The sequence below is a fragment of the Stenella coeruleoalba genome, assembly GCF_951394435.1.
Source record: "Stenella coeruleoalba genome assembly, chromosome: 19".
In the NCBI taxonomy this organism is placed as follows: Eukaryota; Metazoa; Chordata; class Mammalia; order Artiodactyla; family Delphinidae; genus Stenella; species Stenella coeruleoalba.
This window is the reverse complement of record NC_137165.1, coordinates 46538625-46557381: the sequence shown is the minus strand read 5'-3', so window position 1 is coordinate 46557381 and position 18757 is coordinate 46538625. Positions and strand designations below refer to the sequence as shown.

Below are 18757 nucleotides of genomic sequence, written 5' to 3'. Positions count from 1 at the left end.
AGAAATGCAAATCAAAACTACAATGAGGTATCACCTCACACTGATCAGAATGACCATCATCAAAAAATCCACAAACAATAAATGCTGGAGAGGGTGTGGAGAAAAGGGAACCCTCTTGCACTGTTGATGCACTGTTGATGGGAATGTAAATTGATACAGCCACTGTGGAGAACAGGGGACACAGGTTCGTGTCCCGGTCCGGGAAGATCCCACATGCCGCGGAGCGGCTAGTCCTGTGGGCCATGGCCGCTGAGCCTGTGCTTCACAACGGGAGAGGCCACAACAGTGAGAAGCCCGCATAACAAAAACAAAAACAAAAACAAAATGGACTTGAGGACAAGGGGAGATGCAAGGGTAGCTGGAACAAAGTTAGAGAGTGGCATGGACATATATACCGTACCAAATGTAAAACAGATAGTGGGAAGCAGCCGCATAGCACAGGGAGATCAGCTCGGTGGTTTGTGACCACCTAGAGGGGTGGGATAGAGTAGCAAGAGGGAGGGGATATGGGGATATATGTATAGGTGATTCACTTTGTTATACAGCAGAAACTAACACAACATTGTAAAGCAATTATACTCCAATAAATATGTTAAAAAAAATCAAACACACACACACAAAAGAATATACAGGAAAGAGAAAATCACAGTTGTAAAGTAAATCACTTAACTAAGCCAGTAATCACTTAAGTAAGATTAAAAAAAAAATCAAAACATTTCTGTCAGAGAATGATAACCACAATGAACAGCAAAAGGATGAACATGAAGATGCAAAAGAGGACGTCAAAATCATAAAATGTGAGGGAGGAGAGTACAAAAATGTAGACTTTTTTTTTCTAGAGTATGTTTAGGTCTATATGACTACCAGTGTAAAGCAAGTAGATATAGGAAGGGGTTAACATACTTGAAAAACAGGGCAACCACAAATCAAAAACACAACTGATTCGCAAAAACCAAAAAGAAGAGAATATAATTAAGCATAATACAAAAGGAAATCATCAAACCACAAAAGGAAAAACAAAACAAAACAAAAAGGGACAAAAAATATATATAAAATCAATGGGCAAACAAGGTTTAAAATGGCAATAAATACATATTTATCAATAGTTACCTTAAATGTCAATGAACTAGAAAGTCAGCAGAAGGAAGGAGATAATAAAGATCAGGAAAAGAGAGGAAATAAAATAGGGATTAAAAATAAAATAGAAAAAAATCAATAAAACCAAGAACTGGTTCTTTGAAAGGGTAAACAAGAATGACAAACCTTGGGAATTCCCCAGTGGTCCAGTAGTTAGGACTCCACACTTTCACTGCCAAGGGCATGGGTTCAATCCCTGGTCAGGGAACTAAGACTCCATAAGCTGCGTGGCACAGCCAAGAAAAAGAAAAGAAAAAAAAAAAACCCAAAACACGGAAAAACCCCAGATAAACAAAATAAGAAATGAAAGAGAAGAGATCACAATTGATACCACAGAAATAACAAAAAACCATAAGAGAATACTATGAATTATATGGCAACAAATTCAACAACCTAGAAGAAATGGACAACTTTCTAGAAACATACAGGCTACCAAAACTGAATCAAGAAGAAATATATAACTTGACCAGACCAATCACTAGAAATGAAATAGAATCTGTAATCAAAAAACTCCCTACAAAGAAAAGTCCAGGACCAGATGGCTTCACTGGGGATTTCTATCAAACATACCAAGAAGAACTTATACCGATCCTTCTCAAACTCTTCCAAAAGACTGAAGAGGCAGGAACACTCCCAAAGAGATTCTATGAAGAAACCATCACCCTGATCCCAAAACCAGTCAAAGACACTACCAAAAAAGAAACTTATAGGCCAATATCTTTGATGAATATAGATACAAAAATTCTCAACAAAATATTAGCAAACCAAATCCAACAACACATAAAAAAAGACATATACCACGACGAAGTTGGATTTACCCCAGGGTCAAAAGGATGGTTCAACATACACAAACCAATCAATGTGATACACCACATCAACAAAAGAAACGACAGATGCTCAGTCCCCTTCTGCCACTTGGAATCATATGTTGAAGAGAGTAGAGCCACAAGATGGAGGAGCCCTGAATGTTGCTTGAAGGAGCACCACCCACAGGTTAGAAACACCCATTTTGGCTTTTACATGAGCAAGAAATAAACTTACGGTGTTGGAGAAAGAAAAACAAACACACAAAAACAAAAGAAATGACAAAAACCACATGACCATCTCAACAGACGGATTTGATAAAATTCAACATCCACTGATGATAAAAACCCTTACAAAAATGGATATACAGGGAACATATCTCAACATAATAAAAGCTATTTACGACAAACCCACAGCCAATATAATACTCAATGGTGAAAAGATGAAAGCCTTCCCCCCAAAAGCTGGAACAAGACAAGAATGCCCATGGCTCACCACTTCTCCTCAACATAGTATTGGAAGTCCTAGCCACTGCAATCAGACAAGAAAACAAAATAAAAGGTATTCAAATTGGTAGAGAAGAGGTAAAACTGTCATTATACGTAAATGACATGATATTGTACATAGAAAACTGAAAGACTCCACACAAAAACTACTAGAACTGATAAACGAATTAAGCAAGGTAGCAGGATACAACATTAACATACGGAAAGTGGTTGTATTTCTTCACACCAACAAGGAAATAACAGAAAGGAAATGTAAACAAACAATCCCTTTTCAAATTGCACCAGGGGTGGTCTAGTGGTTAGGATTCAGCGCTTTCACTGCTGTGGGCTGGGTTCAATCCTCCTGGGTCAGGGAACTGAGATCCCGCAAACTGTGCAGTGTGGCCAAAAAATATATACATATTTTTAAATAAATAAACAAAACAAAATGGCATCAAAAAAAAATACTTAGGAATAAACCTCACCAAGGAGGTGAAAGACTTATATGCTGAAAACTACAAAAATTAATAAAGGAAATTAAAGATAATTCAAAGAAATGGAAAGATATCCCATGCTCTTGGACTGGAAGAATTAATAATGTTAAAAATGGCAATACTAGGGCTTCCCTGGTGGCGCAGTGGTTGAGAGTCTGCCTGCCGATGCAAGGGACACGGGTTCGTGCCCCAGTCCGGGAAGATCCCACATGCCGCGGAGTGGCTGGGCCTGTGAGCCATGGCCACTGAGCCTGCGCATCCGGAGCCTGTGCTCCGCAACGGGAGAGGCCACAACAGTGAGAGGCCCACGTACCGCCAAAAAAAAAAAAAAGGCAATACTACCCAAAGCAATCTACAGATTTAATGTGATCCCTGTCAATTTACCCATGACATTTTTCACAGAACTAAAATAATGCTAAAATTAATACAGAACCATAAAAGACTCAAAATTGCCAAAGCGATCCTGGGGAAAAAGAACAAAGCAGGAGGCATAACCCTCCCAGACTTCAGACAACACTACAAAGCTACAGTAATCAAAACAGTGTGGTACTGGCACAAAAACAGACATACAGATCAATGGAACAGAATAGAGAACCCAGGAGAAAACTCCACATTACCTACCGTCCATTAATCTTCAACAAAGGAGGCAAGAATATAAAATGGGAAAAAGACAGTCTCTGCAGCTAGTGGTGGGAGGAAAGTTAGACAGCTGCATGTAAATCAATTAAGTTAGAACACACCAGGCACAAAAATAAACTCAAAATGGCTTAAGGACTTAAATATAAGATATGACACCATAAAACTCCCAGAAAAGATCACAGGCAAAACATTCTGACATAAATGGTACCAATGTTTTCTTAGGTCAGTCTTTCAAGGCAATAGAAATAAAAACAAAAATAAACAAATGGGACCTAATCAAACTTACAAGCTTTTGCACAGCAAAGGAAACCATAAACAAAACGAAAAGACATCCTATGGACTGGGAGAAAATATTTGCAAATGATGCAACTGACAAGGGCTTAATTTCCAAAATATACAAACAGCTCATACAACTCAACAAGAAAAAAACAAATAACCCAATCGAAAAATGGGTAGAAGACCTAAATAGACATTTCTCCAAAGAAGACATATAGATGGCCAACAGGCACACAAAAACATGCTCAACATCGCTAATCATTATAGAAATCCAAATCAAAACTACCATGAAGTAACACCTCACACCAGTCAGAATGGCCATCATTAAAAAGTCTACAAATAATAAATGCTAGAGAGGGTATGGAGAAAAGGGAACCCTCTTACGTTGTTGGTGGGAATGTAAATCGTTGCAGCCACTAGGAAAAACAGTATGAAGTTTCCTCAGAAAATTAAAAATAGAGCTGCCATATGATCTAGCAATCCCACTCCTGGGCATATATCCAGACAAAACCATAATTCAAAAGATACATGCACCCCTATGCTCATAGCAGCACTATTTACAATAGCCAAGACATGGAAACAACCTAAATGTCCATCGACATATGAATGGATAAAGAAGATGTGGTGTGCGTATGTGTACACACACACACACACACACACACACACACACACACACAATGGATTATTATTCGGCCATGAAAAAGAATGAAATAATGCCATTTGCAGCAACATGGATGGATCTAGAGATGATCATACTAAGTGAAGTAAGTCAGAAAGAGAAAGACAAATACAATATGATATCACTTATATATGGAATCTATTGATAAATTATGACACAAATCAACATATGTACGAAACGAAAATAGCCTCACAGATATAGAGAACAGACTTGTGGTTGTCAAGGGAGAGGGGAGGAAAAGAGGGAAGGAATGGGAGTTTGGGATTAGCAGAGATAAACTATTATATATAGGATGGATAAACAACAAGGTCATACTGTATCGCAGAGGGAACTATATTCAATATTCTATGACAAACCATAATGGAAAAGAATAAAAAAGAATATATATATGTATAACTGAGTCACTTTGCTGTACAGAAGAAATTAACACAGCATTGTAAATCAACTATACTTCAATAAAATTTAAAAAAAAGAAAAGAAGAGGGGCAAATTAAAGGAAGAAATTAAAGCCAATGTGGGAATTCTCTGCCGGTCCAGTGGTTAGGACTCTGCACTTTCACTGCTGAAGGCCGGGGCTCGATACCCCTGGTTGGGGAACTAAAATCCTGCAAGCTGAGTGGAGTGGCCAAGGGAAAAAAAAAAAAGGCAATGTGATTGTGTGAATTTTGGTGCCATTAAGAGAAGTAAGATGAAATACCTGGCTGAGGAGGAAAAGATGATGAATTGCGTTTAAGGTGCCATTTTTACACCCATGTAAAAATGGTCAATATGATTCTAGAAAAGCAGAGCTGAAACCAAAGAGAGACTATGGAACTAAAGATATTAATTATTCACATAGAAGTTATGTTTTAGAAGAGGATGAGGTCACTAAGGAATGTATAAAGAGTGACAATAGCAAATCAATATAGCGAACTGTAGGAGAATCATATTTGAGAAACGAAGAGAATCACAGAATGACAGATAACAGATGGCTATGTAAGAATTTTTTGGTACAATGATATGGTAGCTATGTTTTTTAAGAGTTATAGAAATACAGAAATACTGATGGATGAAATGATATGTCTGAGATTTACTTTAAAATAATCTGAAAGAGGGGTGGAGTTGTTAGATAACAAAAGACTGGCCAAGTTGTTAACTGATAAAGCAGGGTGAAGGGTACATGGGGGCTCATTTTATTACTCTACTTTTGTATGTGTTTGAACTTTTTCATAATAAATAGCAAATAAATAAATAGCAAATAAACAGAAAGGGAGATGGGAGAAAAGAACAAAATACAAAATCACAAAAGCCTAGTGAGAAGAGTTTTAGGAAGGAAGAGGTCACAAGTTTCAATTTCCATAGCAAGGTCATGAATGTTGATGATAATGTTGATAATAAGAAATAAACATTAAAAGTACAGAATACAGAATTTGTAATTTTAGCAAGTTCCTTAAGTTTAATTACCTTACATATTTATTTAATAAGTGCTAGATTGAATGAGATAATATTCTTTCAAGAATATACCAAGAATTATTAAAACAAAACACACACAACAAACACACAAATTTTGAGCTACTATGTTCAAGGGATACAGTTCAAATTCCTAGGCACGAATCATCTCTGAAAATGCTACAGGGCCAGTGGAAGCATATTTAAGAAACTATAGAATACAAAAGCAAAATTCTCCCAATAAAGGGCCAAGAAACAAACTGACTGAGGACTAAAGCACTAGGTTAATCTGATCTATTTCTAATCACTGAAAATGTTAACATAACAGAGTTGATACTTGCCTCCACTTCAGCCATGAATGCCTCTAAGGGATCATCATCACTATCAGAATCTACTGGCTTGGAATGGAATTGCTGGCGGGTAGGTGAGTTTTCAGCAGGAATGTAAGGTAAATCAACATTGCTAGAATCTTCTTCCTCGTCTTCAAAATATCTGAAAATTAAGATGCATGATTGATAGAGTGAATGTTTAATTTGGGGTCAGGTGAATCTTTCATTTAACACAAATTTTTATTAAAGTATATGTCACAATTAAGAGGTTTTGGTCCTTTGGCTTAGGACCTAATTATTAAATTATCACTTAATACATGCCAAATTCTAATACTGCAAAAAAAAAATCACAGCAGATTCTCCATTTCAATAGTGTCTGTTAAAAATCACATTTCCAGTTCTCTCGAAAGGGATAAGTTTTCAGTACAAATTTAGTATATTATTGTTGCATAGATATAGCAAATATTAAAGTGTATGCCATGGAAAAAATTACTTTGTATGAAATATTATAAAGCTAGTTTATTCTTCATAATCCTTAAAAAAAATTTTGAGATGTATTCATGAGGCTAGAAACTTTCTTCAGAAGTTCTGGGCTGTTTTCTGAGAACCAACAGAAAATTTCTAAAATTAAAAATAAGTGTTCAGGAATATAGCCAATATTTTATAGTAACTATAAATGGAGTGTAAACTTTAAAATTTGTGAATCACTATGTTGTACACCTGAAACTTATATAACATTGTACATCAACTATACTTAAAATGTTCAATCCAAAATCCTCACCATACTATGTAAGTATTCAGAAAAGAATTTCAACATCTGTAAAAAGTATCACTTTCCCTCTAACAAATATCCCAGAAAAGAATATCTATGTAGCTATCAACTAAAACAAAACAAAAACATTGTTTAGATCTTACCTCAGAATTAAATGAAATAGTAATACAACCAAATATTAGTTTAAAGAAATCACTACTACAGCCTAAAATTTTATAGCCTTTCAAGTCTTCATTTTAAAAGCTCTAGCCACTGTTATGTGCTGCACACACACATAAATGCATATTCATTTATATAGTAGTTTCATTAATGTATCATTTAAAAGTATCTCTGAGCCGGTAAACTGTTCTCTAGAATAATGATCCTTGACTTTGCTGAATCTTAAACACTTACTTCTGTATTTAATTGCTAAATAACATACCAACTTTTTTAAATGCTGCTGTGTACTTTAAAAACTCTGATCTTGAGGTGTTTTTTTTTAACTAAAAAAAAACCTCAAGCAGTGTCACAACCAGGTTGGGAATAATAGCAATAAAAGATTTCTTCAGACTTGGCAAAGAGAGAAGTTATAATCTATAAGGAATTACAGCTCAAACTTTCAAGCCCCAGCTTCTTAACAATCACCTTCTTAGACATCAAGTTAAAAAAGGTAACCGGTAAATATGTTTCCTGAGAACTGTGGGCAAAAATCTGAGATCTTCCTACCACTATAAGATATTAAACATAACAGTTGTAAGGACTTGGGTATTGAGCCAAACTATGCCTCTGCCAGTTCTGACAACTGCCTGTGTTTCCAAAACAACTTGTATGGTGTAAACAAAAACTTCAGGGCTTCCCTGGTGGCGCAGTGGTTGAGAGTCCGCCTGCCGATGCAGGGGACATGGGTTCGTGCCCCGGTCCGGGAAGAGCCCACATGCCACGGAGCGGCTGGGCCCGTGAGCCATGGCCGCTGAGCCTGCACATCCGGAGCCTGTGCTCCGCAACGGGAGAGGCCACAACAGTGAGAGGCCCGCGTACCGCAAAAAAAAAAAAAAAACTTCAGTAAAGACCATCAAAAGCCACATGAATTATTTAAAACTCTTCGGCCACATTTAGGTTTAAATGGCCTCAAATCCTTTTTGGAACAAGCAAAAGTGAAGGACCACAAAAGTATACTCCTTATGAATGAGTAAACTTAACAATTTAACTTGTTAGGAACAATGCAATCCAGTGAGATAACCACTTTAACAAGTCATATTATTATTTGAGAAACAAATGGTTTCTTTGCTTCAATTTCTGTTGATGGAATGAATACCTCAAAGCCTAACCTTTGCTAAATTACCAGGTATTCCCACTTACGCGTTTTCTTCATCAAAGTTGGCCCGTTTAGAACCAATTTTGTAGAAGGAAGGGAGCTGTGGTGGAGCCGACTTTCCAAATCCAGAAGAGCTGGTTGCCCCAAAGGCACTATGGGACTGCTGTGGGAGTTTTGGTTCCTCCTTCTTTCCCGCACTAATAGCGAAACCTCCAAAGCCAAATCCCCTCTTAGTGCCAGGGCCACCTTTATTCCAGTTCATGGTGTCAATGATTGATCTGTTAGGAACAAGAGACACTTACATAAGTTTAACTTTATAAACAGACCACTGATTTTTATGTCAGTTCCAACCTTTGCCTACAATTTTATTTTAAACCTTTGCCTCTCAATTAAAATTTTAACTTCAGTACAGCACAGATTGGCACAACACTATAAATCAACTATATTTCAATTAAAAAAATTTAACTCTGTACTTCAGATATGCAATATGCTAACCTCAATGAAACGGTCACATTTTCTGAAACACTGAAGAAATTGTTATTTCTTTTGTTGAGATCTCAATCTGAACAGGTATGCAGTATTTAATACCATGCCCTTCAAAAGGATTTGATTGCTCATTTAACATCTCATTCAGTTTGCCTATTGTTAAGGATAACAAAGAAATTTCCTAAGCACCGATCAAATGGGTTTAAAAACACCTTATCTCTTATAAGTCTTGGTTCCAAAAAACCTTTTTTTAATGACACAAGTTACCTACGTTTTATAGAATAGCAGAAAACTCAGAACGCGAAAAGGAACAAAATAAAATTACCTGAAATTCCTCTCCCAGATATGCAATTTTGTTGGTATCTTTTCTTTTTTTCTATGCATATGTGTATACACAAACACACCCCATTTAAAATCAAAACTGAAACCATACTGTACAAATTGTTTTAGTTACTGATTTCTTCACAGTATGATACACATGAACATCTTTAAATGTCAATAAATACATTTCTCTACTTCTGTTTTTTTAAAGTTATGAAACATATCATATATCTTTGTGCATACTCTTATTTCCTTAGGATCAATTTTTTTAAATGCAATTGCTTAGCAAACGGGAATGTGCATTCGAAGTTTTACATTTACAGAAAAGTGTCCATTATACACTGAGTAATATGAGAAGGGCATAAAACAAGGTGGGTGGTATGATTCAATGTAAAAGCATGTCTTACATGTACAGAGATAGCTGGAGGGCTGCTTATCAAAATGTTAATAGCAGTTATTTGAGTTTTACTTTTTTCTTTGTATTAAAGTTTACCATTAATAAGAAAAGTTTAAATGTTTATAATAGACTCTGAAGCCAATGTGAACAGAGTTCCAAAAACTGCTTTTTACAATGGCATTGTTAAAGGGACCAGGAACAGCAACAACACGCTCTACTTTTCTGGTTCTATGCCCCTCCCCCATATATAACCTATAGGTTTTGTTTTAACTATTATACAACACTTAGTTCAGTCTGTTTAGTATTAAAGTTGATTTATGCCATGTCAACCACTGCCCTTAGTTCCAGGTAGGGACTGTCTTTACCCATTTTGGACTTTGCATAAAAGTGATTCATGGCTAGAATAAGCACTTTATAAGTAATAGTTTACTTACACTTAATTTAGACCATCTCCTGCCTTCTTCAGGAATTCCTTAAGGGGAATCAACATAATTCTAGTGAGATGAGATTTGGTAAGAGTATTTACAAGCCAGAAAATTTTAGCATCTGATAGTATCGTTTAACCAATCTGTGAGCCTGGCTTTCCAAGGGCTGTTCCTAAGCAACAAAAACGATGGATTCTGAATTTTAACCTTTTTCCTAGTGTATATAATGCATAATAAGAGGCTAGTAATAAATAAGCCATTGAAATCAGAACGTAGGCAAAGGAAGGATGGAAAAAACCACCCTTGGTAGATGTTAAGAATTACATTAACAGGGACTTCCCTGGTGGCGCAGTGGTTAAGAATCCACCCTCCAATGCAGGGGACACGGGTTCGAGCCCTGGTCCAGGAAGATCCCACATGCCACGGAGCAACTAAGCCTGTGAGCCACAACTACTGAAGCCCACGCGCCACAACAACTGAAGCCCGTGTGCCTAGAGCCCGTGCTCCGCAACAAAGAGAAGCCACCCCAATGAGAAGCCTGTGCACTGCAGCGAAGAGTAGCCCCCGCTCACCGCAACTAGAGAAAGCCCGTGTGCAGCAACGAAGACCCAACGCAGCCAAAAATAAATAATAAATAAATAAATTTATTTAAAAAAGAATTACATTAACAATCTCCTAGCAGGAAGACTTTCAATGGTTTATCGAAAGCTTGCTGAGGAAGGTCAGGCAATGCATTGGGTGCTCGGCGTTTATAGATGAAAGATACAGTCCCATTCTCAAGGAGTTCACAGTGTAGTTTTAGCCAGCTTAAAAAAAAAAAAATGTGTTCTAATAGAGGTACTACACAAAGTGCATTTATTGATGGCCCAGGAGGAGGGTACCCAACCTATGATGAACTGGGGACAAGGCACAGTTTTTCTGGAGATGACACTGGCGTTAACTTTTTAAATCTGAAGAGGCATTATATCAGGGAAGAAGTGTCAGGAGAGGGAATTTTAGATAGAAGGCACTGTTAAGTGCTACCACAGAGAACTAGAAATATTGCAGTGCAGCTAGAGTTCTGTAGGACATTTGGGAAAATTGCAGGGCACATGTTCAGAAAGACAAGCAGGGCCCAGGGGAACAGTTTAGTATACTATGCTAAGAACACACCATACAAAACTATAGTCCGCCAGTTATAATTTTAAGCAAAAAAAAGGACACGTTTCAGATCAGTATTTTAGAATGATTAGATGAGAGACAGCAGGAAAAGTTGGACACAAGGAAAGCAGTTAGGACATTATTATAAAAATACAAATATAAAGTGACAAGGTACTGAACAACTAAGGAAGTGGCTATAAGGAAGGAGAAGGGGGGTTGTAGATCTGAGTTATTTACTTAGGTATCTATGAGGAAGAATCAACTGGGGTAACCAAATTAGACGTGGGAGCTAAGGAGGAAGGGAGAGTCTAGAATAACTCTGGAAGTTTCTGGCTTTTACAGATTGGGTGAATGGTGGTGCCATTAGTAGAGATGGAAACCTAGAAAAGCCAGGCATGGAGAAGCAGGTAGAAAGTGAGATCAGTTCAGTACCTATGGGAGAGCTAAGGACAGCTGGCAAGTAAGGTCTGTAACTGCAGAGAGAGATCTGTGATGGGGCTATAGATTTGATATGAGACATTTGCATCTGAGGTTACTGATGTAGATAAGCCAGCAGAGAGTGAGAAAAGGGGAGAGACAATCATAGTGTATGTCAATATTTAGGAATGGGCAGGGGAAGAGAAACTCACGTGGAAACTTGAGGACGAACGAAGAGGAAGGGAGGATAGCAGAGAAAGTGACACAGATGGTGAGACAAGTTTTACAGGCAGAAAGAAATGTCTAATGTTAAAAACTAAAAAGAAGACAGGTGAGATAAGAACTAAAAAGCCTCCGTTGAAGGAGTGGGGGCAGGGTTAAGGAATGATTGGTAAGTGGTAGAGGATGAAGACTAGGCCACAAGGAGTGCAGATTACTTCCTAAGCTGTTTACCAATGACAGGAAGGAGAGCATGAGGTGTTAACTAGAGGAATTTCGTTTAAGGAAGAAATGTAAGCATGTTTATATGCTAAAGAGGAAAAGCCAACAAAAAGAAAAACTAAAGATTTGGGATGACAGGAAAAATCATAGGAACAAGGTGTTGCAGAGACCTGAAGAGACAAGATCAAAACCTTTAATAAGGAGTAAGTAACTCTTCCCCCTAGACTGAGGATAGAAGAAAAGGATGGGCATAAATTAATCCTACTAAATAATAAAGGGTTCAAATTACAAAAGAAATAAATCAAATACTTCGTTTTAAAAATTCAACTTCTGCCACAAACAGGCAAGCAATGTGACTTTAGGGGAGTGAGAGTTGCTTAATGGTTTAGAGACATAAGACGCAAAATATGCGTTTAGAATATGCGTAAAGAAATATGCGTTTCTTTAACTCTTCGGAGATTTGGGTCAGCCAAAAGACTGAGAACACTTAAGTGCCCCCAAGCCTTACACTAGTGTGAGCTAGGTCACACTGCCCACGTTCCCTAACTAATTGCCTCTAGCAAGGCCAAACAACTGTGCTATCTATACCCCACTGACTAGAATGTCAGCTCCGTGAGGGCAGGAACTTTGCCTGTTTTGTCCAACATAGTATCCTTAGTGCCTAGTGTATATAGTACTCAAAAAATTTTATGATGAATGAATAACTATCATGCATTCAGGCTCTTCAGAATTCATCCCAGTATTTGTGAAAACCATCATCTCCCGTTATTACAAACCTTGCTATCTAGCCAACCAGTCCTGATTAAATCTAAGCCAGCTCATCCTCAGTGCACCACTAATTCTTAATTTCTTGACAACAGTTTTTCCTACTATTAGTCCATGTATATGGCTACAGATCCTTGACAAACAGAGGTTTGAGGGGCTGTAGCTGATATAAGAAGCACAAGATGGCCAACCTAATCTCTATTTGGTTTCATGATGTTCAAAGAAAAAGAAAAAAAAATGAACCCTCCTCTGCTTAAGCTATTGAGGCTATTAAAATTAATTTTCAGTCTGTAAGCAAACATTGTTTGGAGAAGAGACATCCATTAAACAGTTAATAAGAAAGTCAAAACATAGTGAGGATATTAAAAAATTAACTGTAGTCCTGCTATTCGTGGGTCTCCTCAAAGCTCCCTTTATTTGGTCTACACACACACACACACACACACACACACACACACACACACACACACACACACACACACACACACACACCCCACCCCCCCACCCTGGGCCTTCTCTCAGGTTACAATATGCCTGGTACATCCTTCCCACAAGCTGGCAAACTCATATCAAATAGCTCTGAAACTTCACCTCTGCCTCCATAAACACTTCTCAAATTGATGACGGAAAAGGTGAAAAATCACCACATGGCTTCTGACACCCAGGTAAAGCTCACAGACTTCATTAAAAACAACCACCAGCAACAAAAACAATCCAATTTTAAAAATGGGCAAAGGACTTGACATTTCTCCAAAGATATACAAATGGCCAATAAGTATATGAAAAGATGCTCAACATCACTAATCATTTGGGAAATGCAAATCAAAACTGTATCACCTCATACTCATTAGGATAGCTACTATTAAAAAAAAAAGGGCTTCCCTGGTGGCGCAGTGGTTAAGAATCCACCTGCCAATGCAGGGCACAAGGGCTCAAGCCCTGGTCCAGGAAGATCCCGCATGCCTTGGAGCAACCAAGCCCATGCGCCACAACTATTGAGCCTGCGCTCTAGAGCCCGTGAGCCACAATTACTAAGCCCGTGCACCACAACTACTGAAGCCCGTGTGCCACCTAGAGCCTGTGCTCTGCAACAAAGAGAAGCCACTGCAATGAGAAACCTGCGCACCACAATGAAGAGTAGCCCCGGCTCGCCACAACAAGAGAAAGCCCGAGCGCAGCAAAGGAGACCCAACGCAGCCATAAATAAATAAATTTTTTTAAAAAAGAAACCTACACAACAGAAAATAACAAGTCTTGGCAAGGATGTGAGAAACCAGAACCCTTGCACACTGCTGGTAGGGATGTAAAATGGTTCAGCTGCTGTGGAAAACAGTACAGTGGCTCCTCAAAAAATTAACCACAGAACTACCATATGATACAGCATTTCCTCTTATGAGTATAGACCCAGAAGAACTGAAAGCAGGTACAGACATTTGTACACCCATGTTCATAGTAGCATTATTCACCACAGCCAAAAGGTGGAAGCAACCCAAGTGTCCACGGACGGGTAAACTAAATGTGGTGAGATAAATATATAGCAATAGTATTCAGCCTTGAAAAGGGAGACAATTCTGACACATGCTACAACATGGATGAGCCTTGAGGACATCATGTTAAGGAAATAAGCCAGTCACAAAAGGACAAATACTGTATGATTCCACTTATATGAGGTACCTAGAGTAGCAAATTCAGAGACAGAAAATAGAAGGGTGGTTGCCAGGGATTGGGGGATGGGGAGTTACTGCTTAATGGGGAGACGGTTTCAGTTTTACAAGATGAAAAGTGTTCTGTGGACACTATGGTGGTGATGGTAGCAAAACAATGTGGATGTACTTAATGCCCCTGAACTGCCCACTTAAAAATGGTTAAGTTTTTTTACGTGTAGTTTACCAGTTAAAAAAAACCTTGAAAATCTAAGAATCAGAATTCCACTTGCACATGTATTTTTAGATTGTTATTTTATCCAGTTTATGAGAGAATGATGCTGTCTAGACCTCAGTTTCTACTCTGAAATGCAAACATATTTGTGAAATTTCAGTTACATTTTTTCTCTTTAAAAAATAGTGCTTTTTAAAATAAAACATCCAATCTGAAAAGAATTAGCTGTATAATAGAAGCATAAACAAAATGTATAAGCATTTGCTTTAAAGAGAACAACCTGAGTTGGGTCTTAGAAATAACAAACATTGTTTTATATAGATCAATAGCCACTTTTTGCTATGTGCCCAGTACTGAGGGATAACACCTCTCCTTTCCCATAATCTATAAAAGGCGACTCTATGTGGTAAAGTATTAAATGAAGTATAGTGGGTCAGAAATAAATAGTGAAAAGAGAAAATGAATTTCCGTCTTTTTTCGGCAGGTGTTTGTTAATATAGTGGAACTAGGGAAAGTCACGCTCAAGGGAGATGAGCACTCAGATGCTCCGCAAAACCTTCTCCCAGGTACCTCCAGACCCTGGCCCCAAACCTCCCGGCCGTACATTTCTGACCCTGTCATTCCCTTCAATTCAACAGCTCTCCACAGTTACTCAATCAGGCTGGAATGAGGCTCTCCATTGTGGCAAGAACTACTTTACACGCACTTTGGTGAATGCTCTTCCCTCTACCTGTATACCCTCCCCACCAAATCCTATACCTACCATAGTCTTATCCTTCAAAGCCTATCTCAAATACCAACTCGTAGAACTATGACATGAAGATGATTCCCCAAGAGAAGTGGTATCTCCTTCCTCAAACTCCCTTTCTAGTCTTAAAACACCCAACACCTATTCATAACTATTTGTGTTCTTGTTTTATCTCTCCAACTCCATGTTACAAGTTCTATGGCTAAAATAGCAGGCTTATTCACTTTCTTCTCTTTTGTTTTCCAGAGAATACACTCATTATTCAGGTTTATTCAATATATGGGAGACCCAAGGCAATCTACAACTTGGCTAAATAGAAAAATTAAAGACAGCTGAAATACCTGCTTGGTACTGTTTTAGGCGCTGAAATGTTGTGATTTAGCAGAAAATCATAATAGCATAGTAAAGTAGTACAGACTATGGAGCCAAGCTGACTATGTTTAAACACTGGCTTTGCCACTAACTTGATGTGAACCTCATGGAAGTTACTCAGATTCTTTGGCCTTAGCTTCTTCATCTGTAAAATGGTGAGACCATCACCTGCTTCACAAGGTTGGTGTGAAAAAATGAATTCATACACAGAAATACACTTAGAACAAAGCTTGCCAAATAGTGCACAATATGTATTAGCTGTCATGTTTATCATCATCATTTTTTCTCCAAAAATCAATCTCTCCATTGGTAAACGGAGAATATCAAGCTAGAATTCTCAGGTTTCTTTCAACTCAGGGATCCCATACATCAGTGCCACATGACACTGAAGATGTCAGAGATCACTACGAGCTGACAAATGGGGACAGGCTTCATAAGAGAGCTAGAACCCAGAAAATGGGGTTTTTTATACAGAAAGATGTAAGCTGAGTAGAGAAGTATGAAGGAAGAAGACATTCTAGGGAGGAAAGCTAGAAATAGCAGTCTAGGGAGTTAGAATAAGTTGGAACATAAAGAAGATAATTTGGCGAGAGTTTATGTTTTGGACAATCAAATAAGATACGATCTAAATGACTTTAAAAATAGTGGACTAAAAACAACTGATTATAAAACTACATTATCACTTGTGTTTTGGGAGAAGAAAGATTTCTAGTGACAGCTGATCACCATCCACTCTAATAATCTGCCTTGAGAACAACTCACACTATAAATCTGTCGGTTCTTTAACAAGAATCTGTTCAAAACCCAAGAATTTCAACACATTCTTCTAAAGCCAAATACAAGTAAATGCTGGATTACACTTATTTTAAAAGCATCTCTCTTCTCTCTGCTGGCTTAAAGAAACTAAGAGCTGATTACGTAAAGATTTGATAAAACTAAAATATAAAGAACTGTACTCTTCCACAAATTACACTAAATTATTACAATGTAAGTCAGTTCTTACCATTTCTCTGCTCAAAACCCTAAGACAGTTCCCATCTCAGGCAGAAGAAAAATGAAATTTTCACAACAGCCTAAAAGGTCCTGGTTGTTCTGTGCTTCCCCCCACCCGCACCCCCGTCCCCCCAGTTCTTCCCTGACCTTATCTCCTACCACTCCCTCCTTTGCTCACAGTGTTCCAAGCATGTTGCTCTTCTAACTGTTCCTCTAACAGGCCAGCATTGTCCTTTGCAAGGTCTTTATACTTGCTGTTCCCTCTGCCTGGAATGATCATTCCTCCAGAAACTAGCTGGGGTCACTCCCTCACCTCCTTCTAGTTGCTTAAATATCAGCTTGTATGTAAATACTTCCCTGACCAAGCTATTTCAAAATGCAACACCTCCCCTTCCCTCTTTGCAGCTTTATTTTTTTACCTAAGGCATTAATTATCTTCTAACATACGGTATAATTTATATATGTGTTTTCTGTCTCTCTTTCCCTCACCAGAAAGTAAGTTTCATGAAGGCCGGGGTCACACACCTCGAACAGTGGTAGGGAACAGGCACACAGAAGGTATCAACAAAAATATTTCTTGAGTGAATGAATTGCAGATTAGGCCATATAATGCCCCTTCTGGGTACAGGAAAATACAACATACATTTTTTTCCCTCCACCGCTTAAAGTCTAAAAATTAATTTTGGTATGAAAGACTTATTGCCCACCTTCCACTGGGCTTGGATCTGGAAAGTTAAAGTGAATTAAAGCAGAATCTCTGCTCTTTAGGAGTTCGGGGGTGTGTATACAGGGGACAATAGATATACAAAGATCATTTACAAAAAGCAATATGTATGGGAAGCTAGAGGAATGTGAATGACTGACCAAAGGAGTGAGGGGCAAAGCTTCCACTAAGGTGATAAGGAAGCTATGATTCCCCCAAACTCTCGACTAGTACGACTGTTCTTCCTTATATTATTGGCGCGTATGCTTGCAACTCCATATAAATTATTTACCCACATCAGATAGGCTCCTAAGTAGGCCGCAAAAAAGTTGGTGTGACGATGGTGATGCTAATCACGGATGTACTCAAAGCTACACCAAGATTACCGACTATATCTTTTACTGTCCTCAGATTTGGCAACTTTTCCCTATCAGGTCCCCCGACTTGGAGACTAGCATCTGCTAACTGCTGCTGGCTTGGGTCAGAATCCTCCCCGCGGGTATCCCTCACCCGGAGCCCAGCACCCTGCAAATCCCTTCCCTTGCAGGGCAGGCGGCCGGGAGAGCGCCGCCTCCGGAACGCCGCCAACTGGGCCTCGTTAAGAGCTGCGGGAGAAGCGGGAGCCGTGGGAGGACGGCGAGGCTCGGAAGGGCCCCTCGAGGTTTCAGTCACGCACTCCTACTACTCCCCAGCCCCCTGCGCCTCGGCTTCCCCGAGGCTCCGCCGACTCTTTGTTAAGAGAGGCCGCGGTTCCCTGGCCCTCGCTAGGCCCCACAGTTGCCTTGCGGTGCCCCCGAGGGGTTACGGCCCCGCGTCCAGACCCACCTCGCACAAACCTGCTGCTGCGGCTGCAGAGGCAGCTACTACTACCGCCGACGCGGAGAGAATCCCACGGCCCGAAGTACGAGCGGTCCAGACCCCGTCCCACCGCGCTCCTCGCTCTCCGCCCCCTTCTTCGCCGCCGCCGCCGCCGCCGCCGCCGCCTCCGCCGCCTCTCGGCCCGTAGCTGACGCGAGGAAGGGGAACAAAACCGGACATGCGCAGTGCAGAGCGCGGGCCGAAGGGCGGAGCCTGAGCTATGGCTCCCGGAAGGCGCCGCGAGCTCCTGGCCCTAAAGCTCCAGACTGCCTCACAGACACCTCAGACACCTAACAGGCACTACTGCTGGATGAAGAGTATTCACGGCCCGTTTAGGAAGTGGGCCTGGAAGTGAAGAAAGTAGCACTGACTGGGAGCCGCCAAAAAATCCCAAGAAAGAGGCTCGAGTGGAAACCACATGTACATAAAATCGTCGATCCTCTAAAGTCCGCTCCTTTGCAAATGCGACCTGGGCA

The 18757-nt window shown here is 39.4% G+C and overlaps 1 protein-coding gene across 4 annotated transcripts in view; it reads right to left on the bottom strand.

Moving 5' to 3' along the window:
* DDX42 (DEAD-box helicase 42) overlaps positions 1-18404 on the bottom strand; it is a 50113-nt gene extending 31709 nt beyond the window's left edge. The window contains exons 1-4 of one of the 4 annotated variants that reach the window (XM_079905651.1): positions 10630-10770; positions 9976-10013; positions 8382-8615; positions 6284-6434 (exon numbers count right to left, since the gene is read on the bottom strand). In XM_079905651.1, coding sequence (XP_079761777.1) covers positions 6284-6434; positions 8382-8599 — 369 coding nt within the window. In that variant the 5' untranslated portion in view covers positions 8600-8615; positions 9976-10013; positions 10630-10770. Of the gene's footprint in view, positions 1-6283; positions 6435-8381; positions 8616-9975; positions 10014-10629; positions 10771-16730; positions 16785-18248 lie in introns of those variants that run through there. The other 3 variants (XM_079905653.1, XM_079905650.1, XM_079905652.1) reach the window with 3 other exon arrangements.
* Positions 18405-18757: the final 353 nt, after the last annotated feature.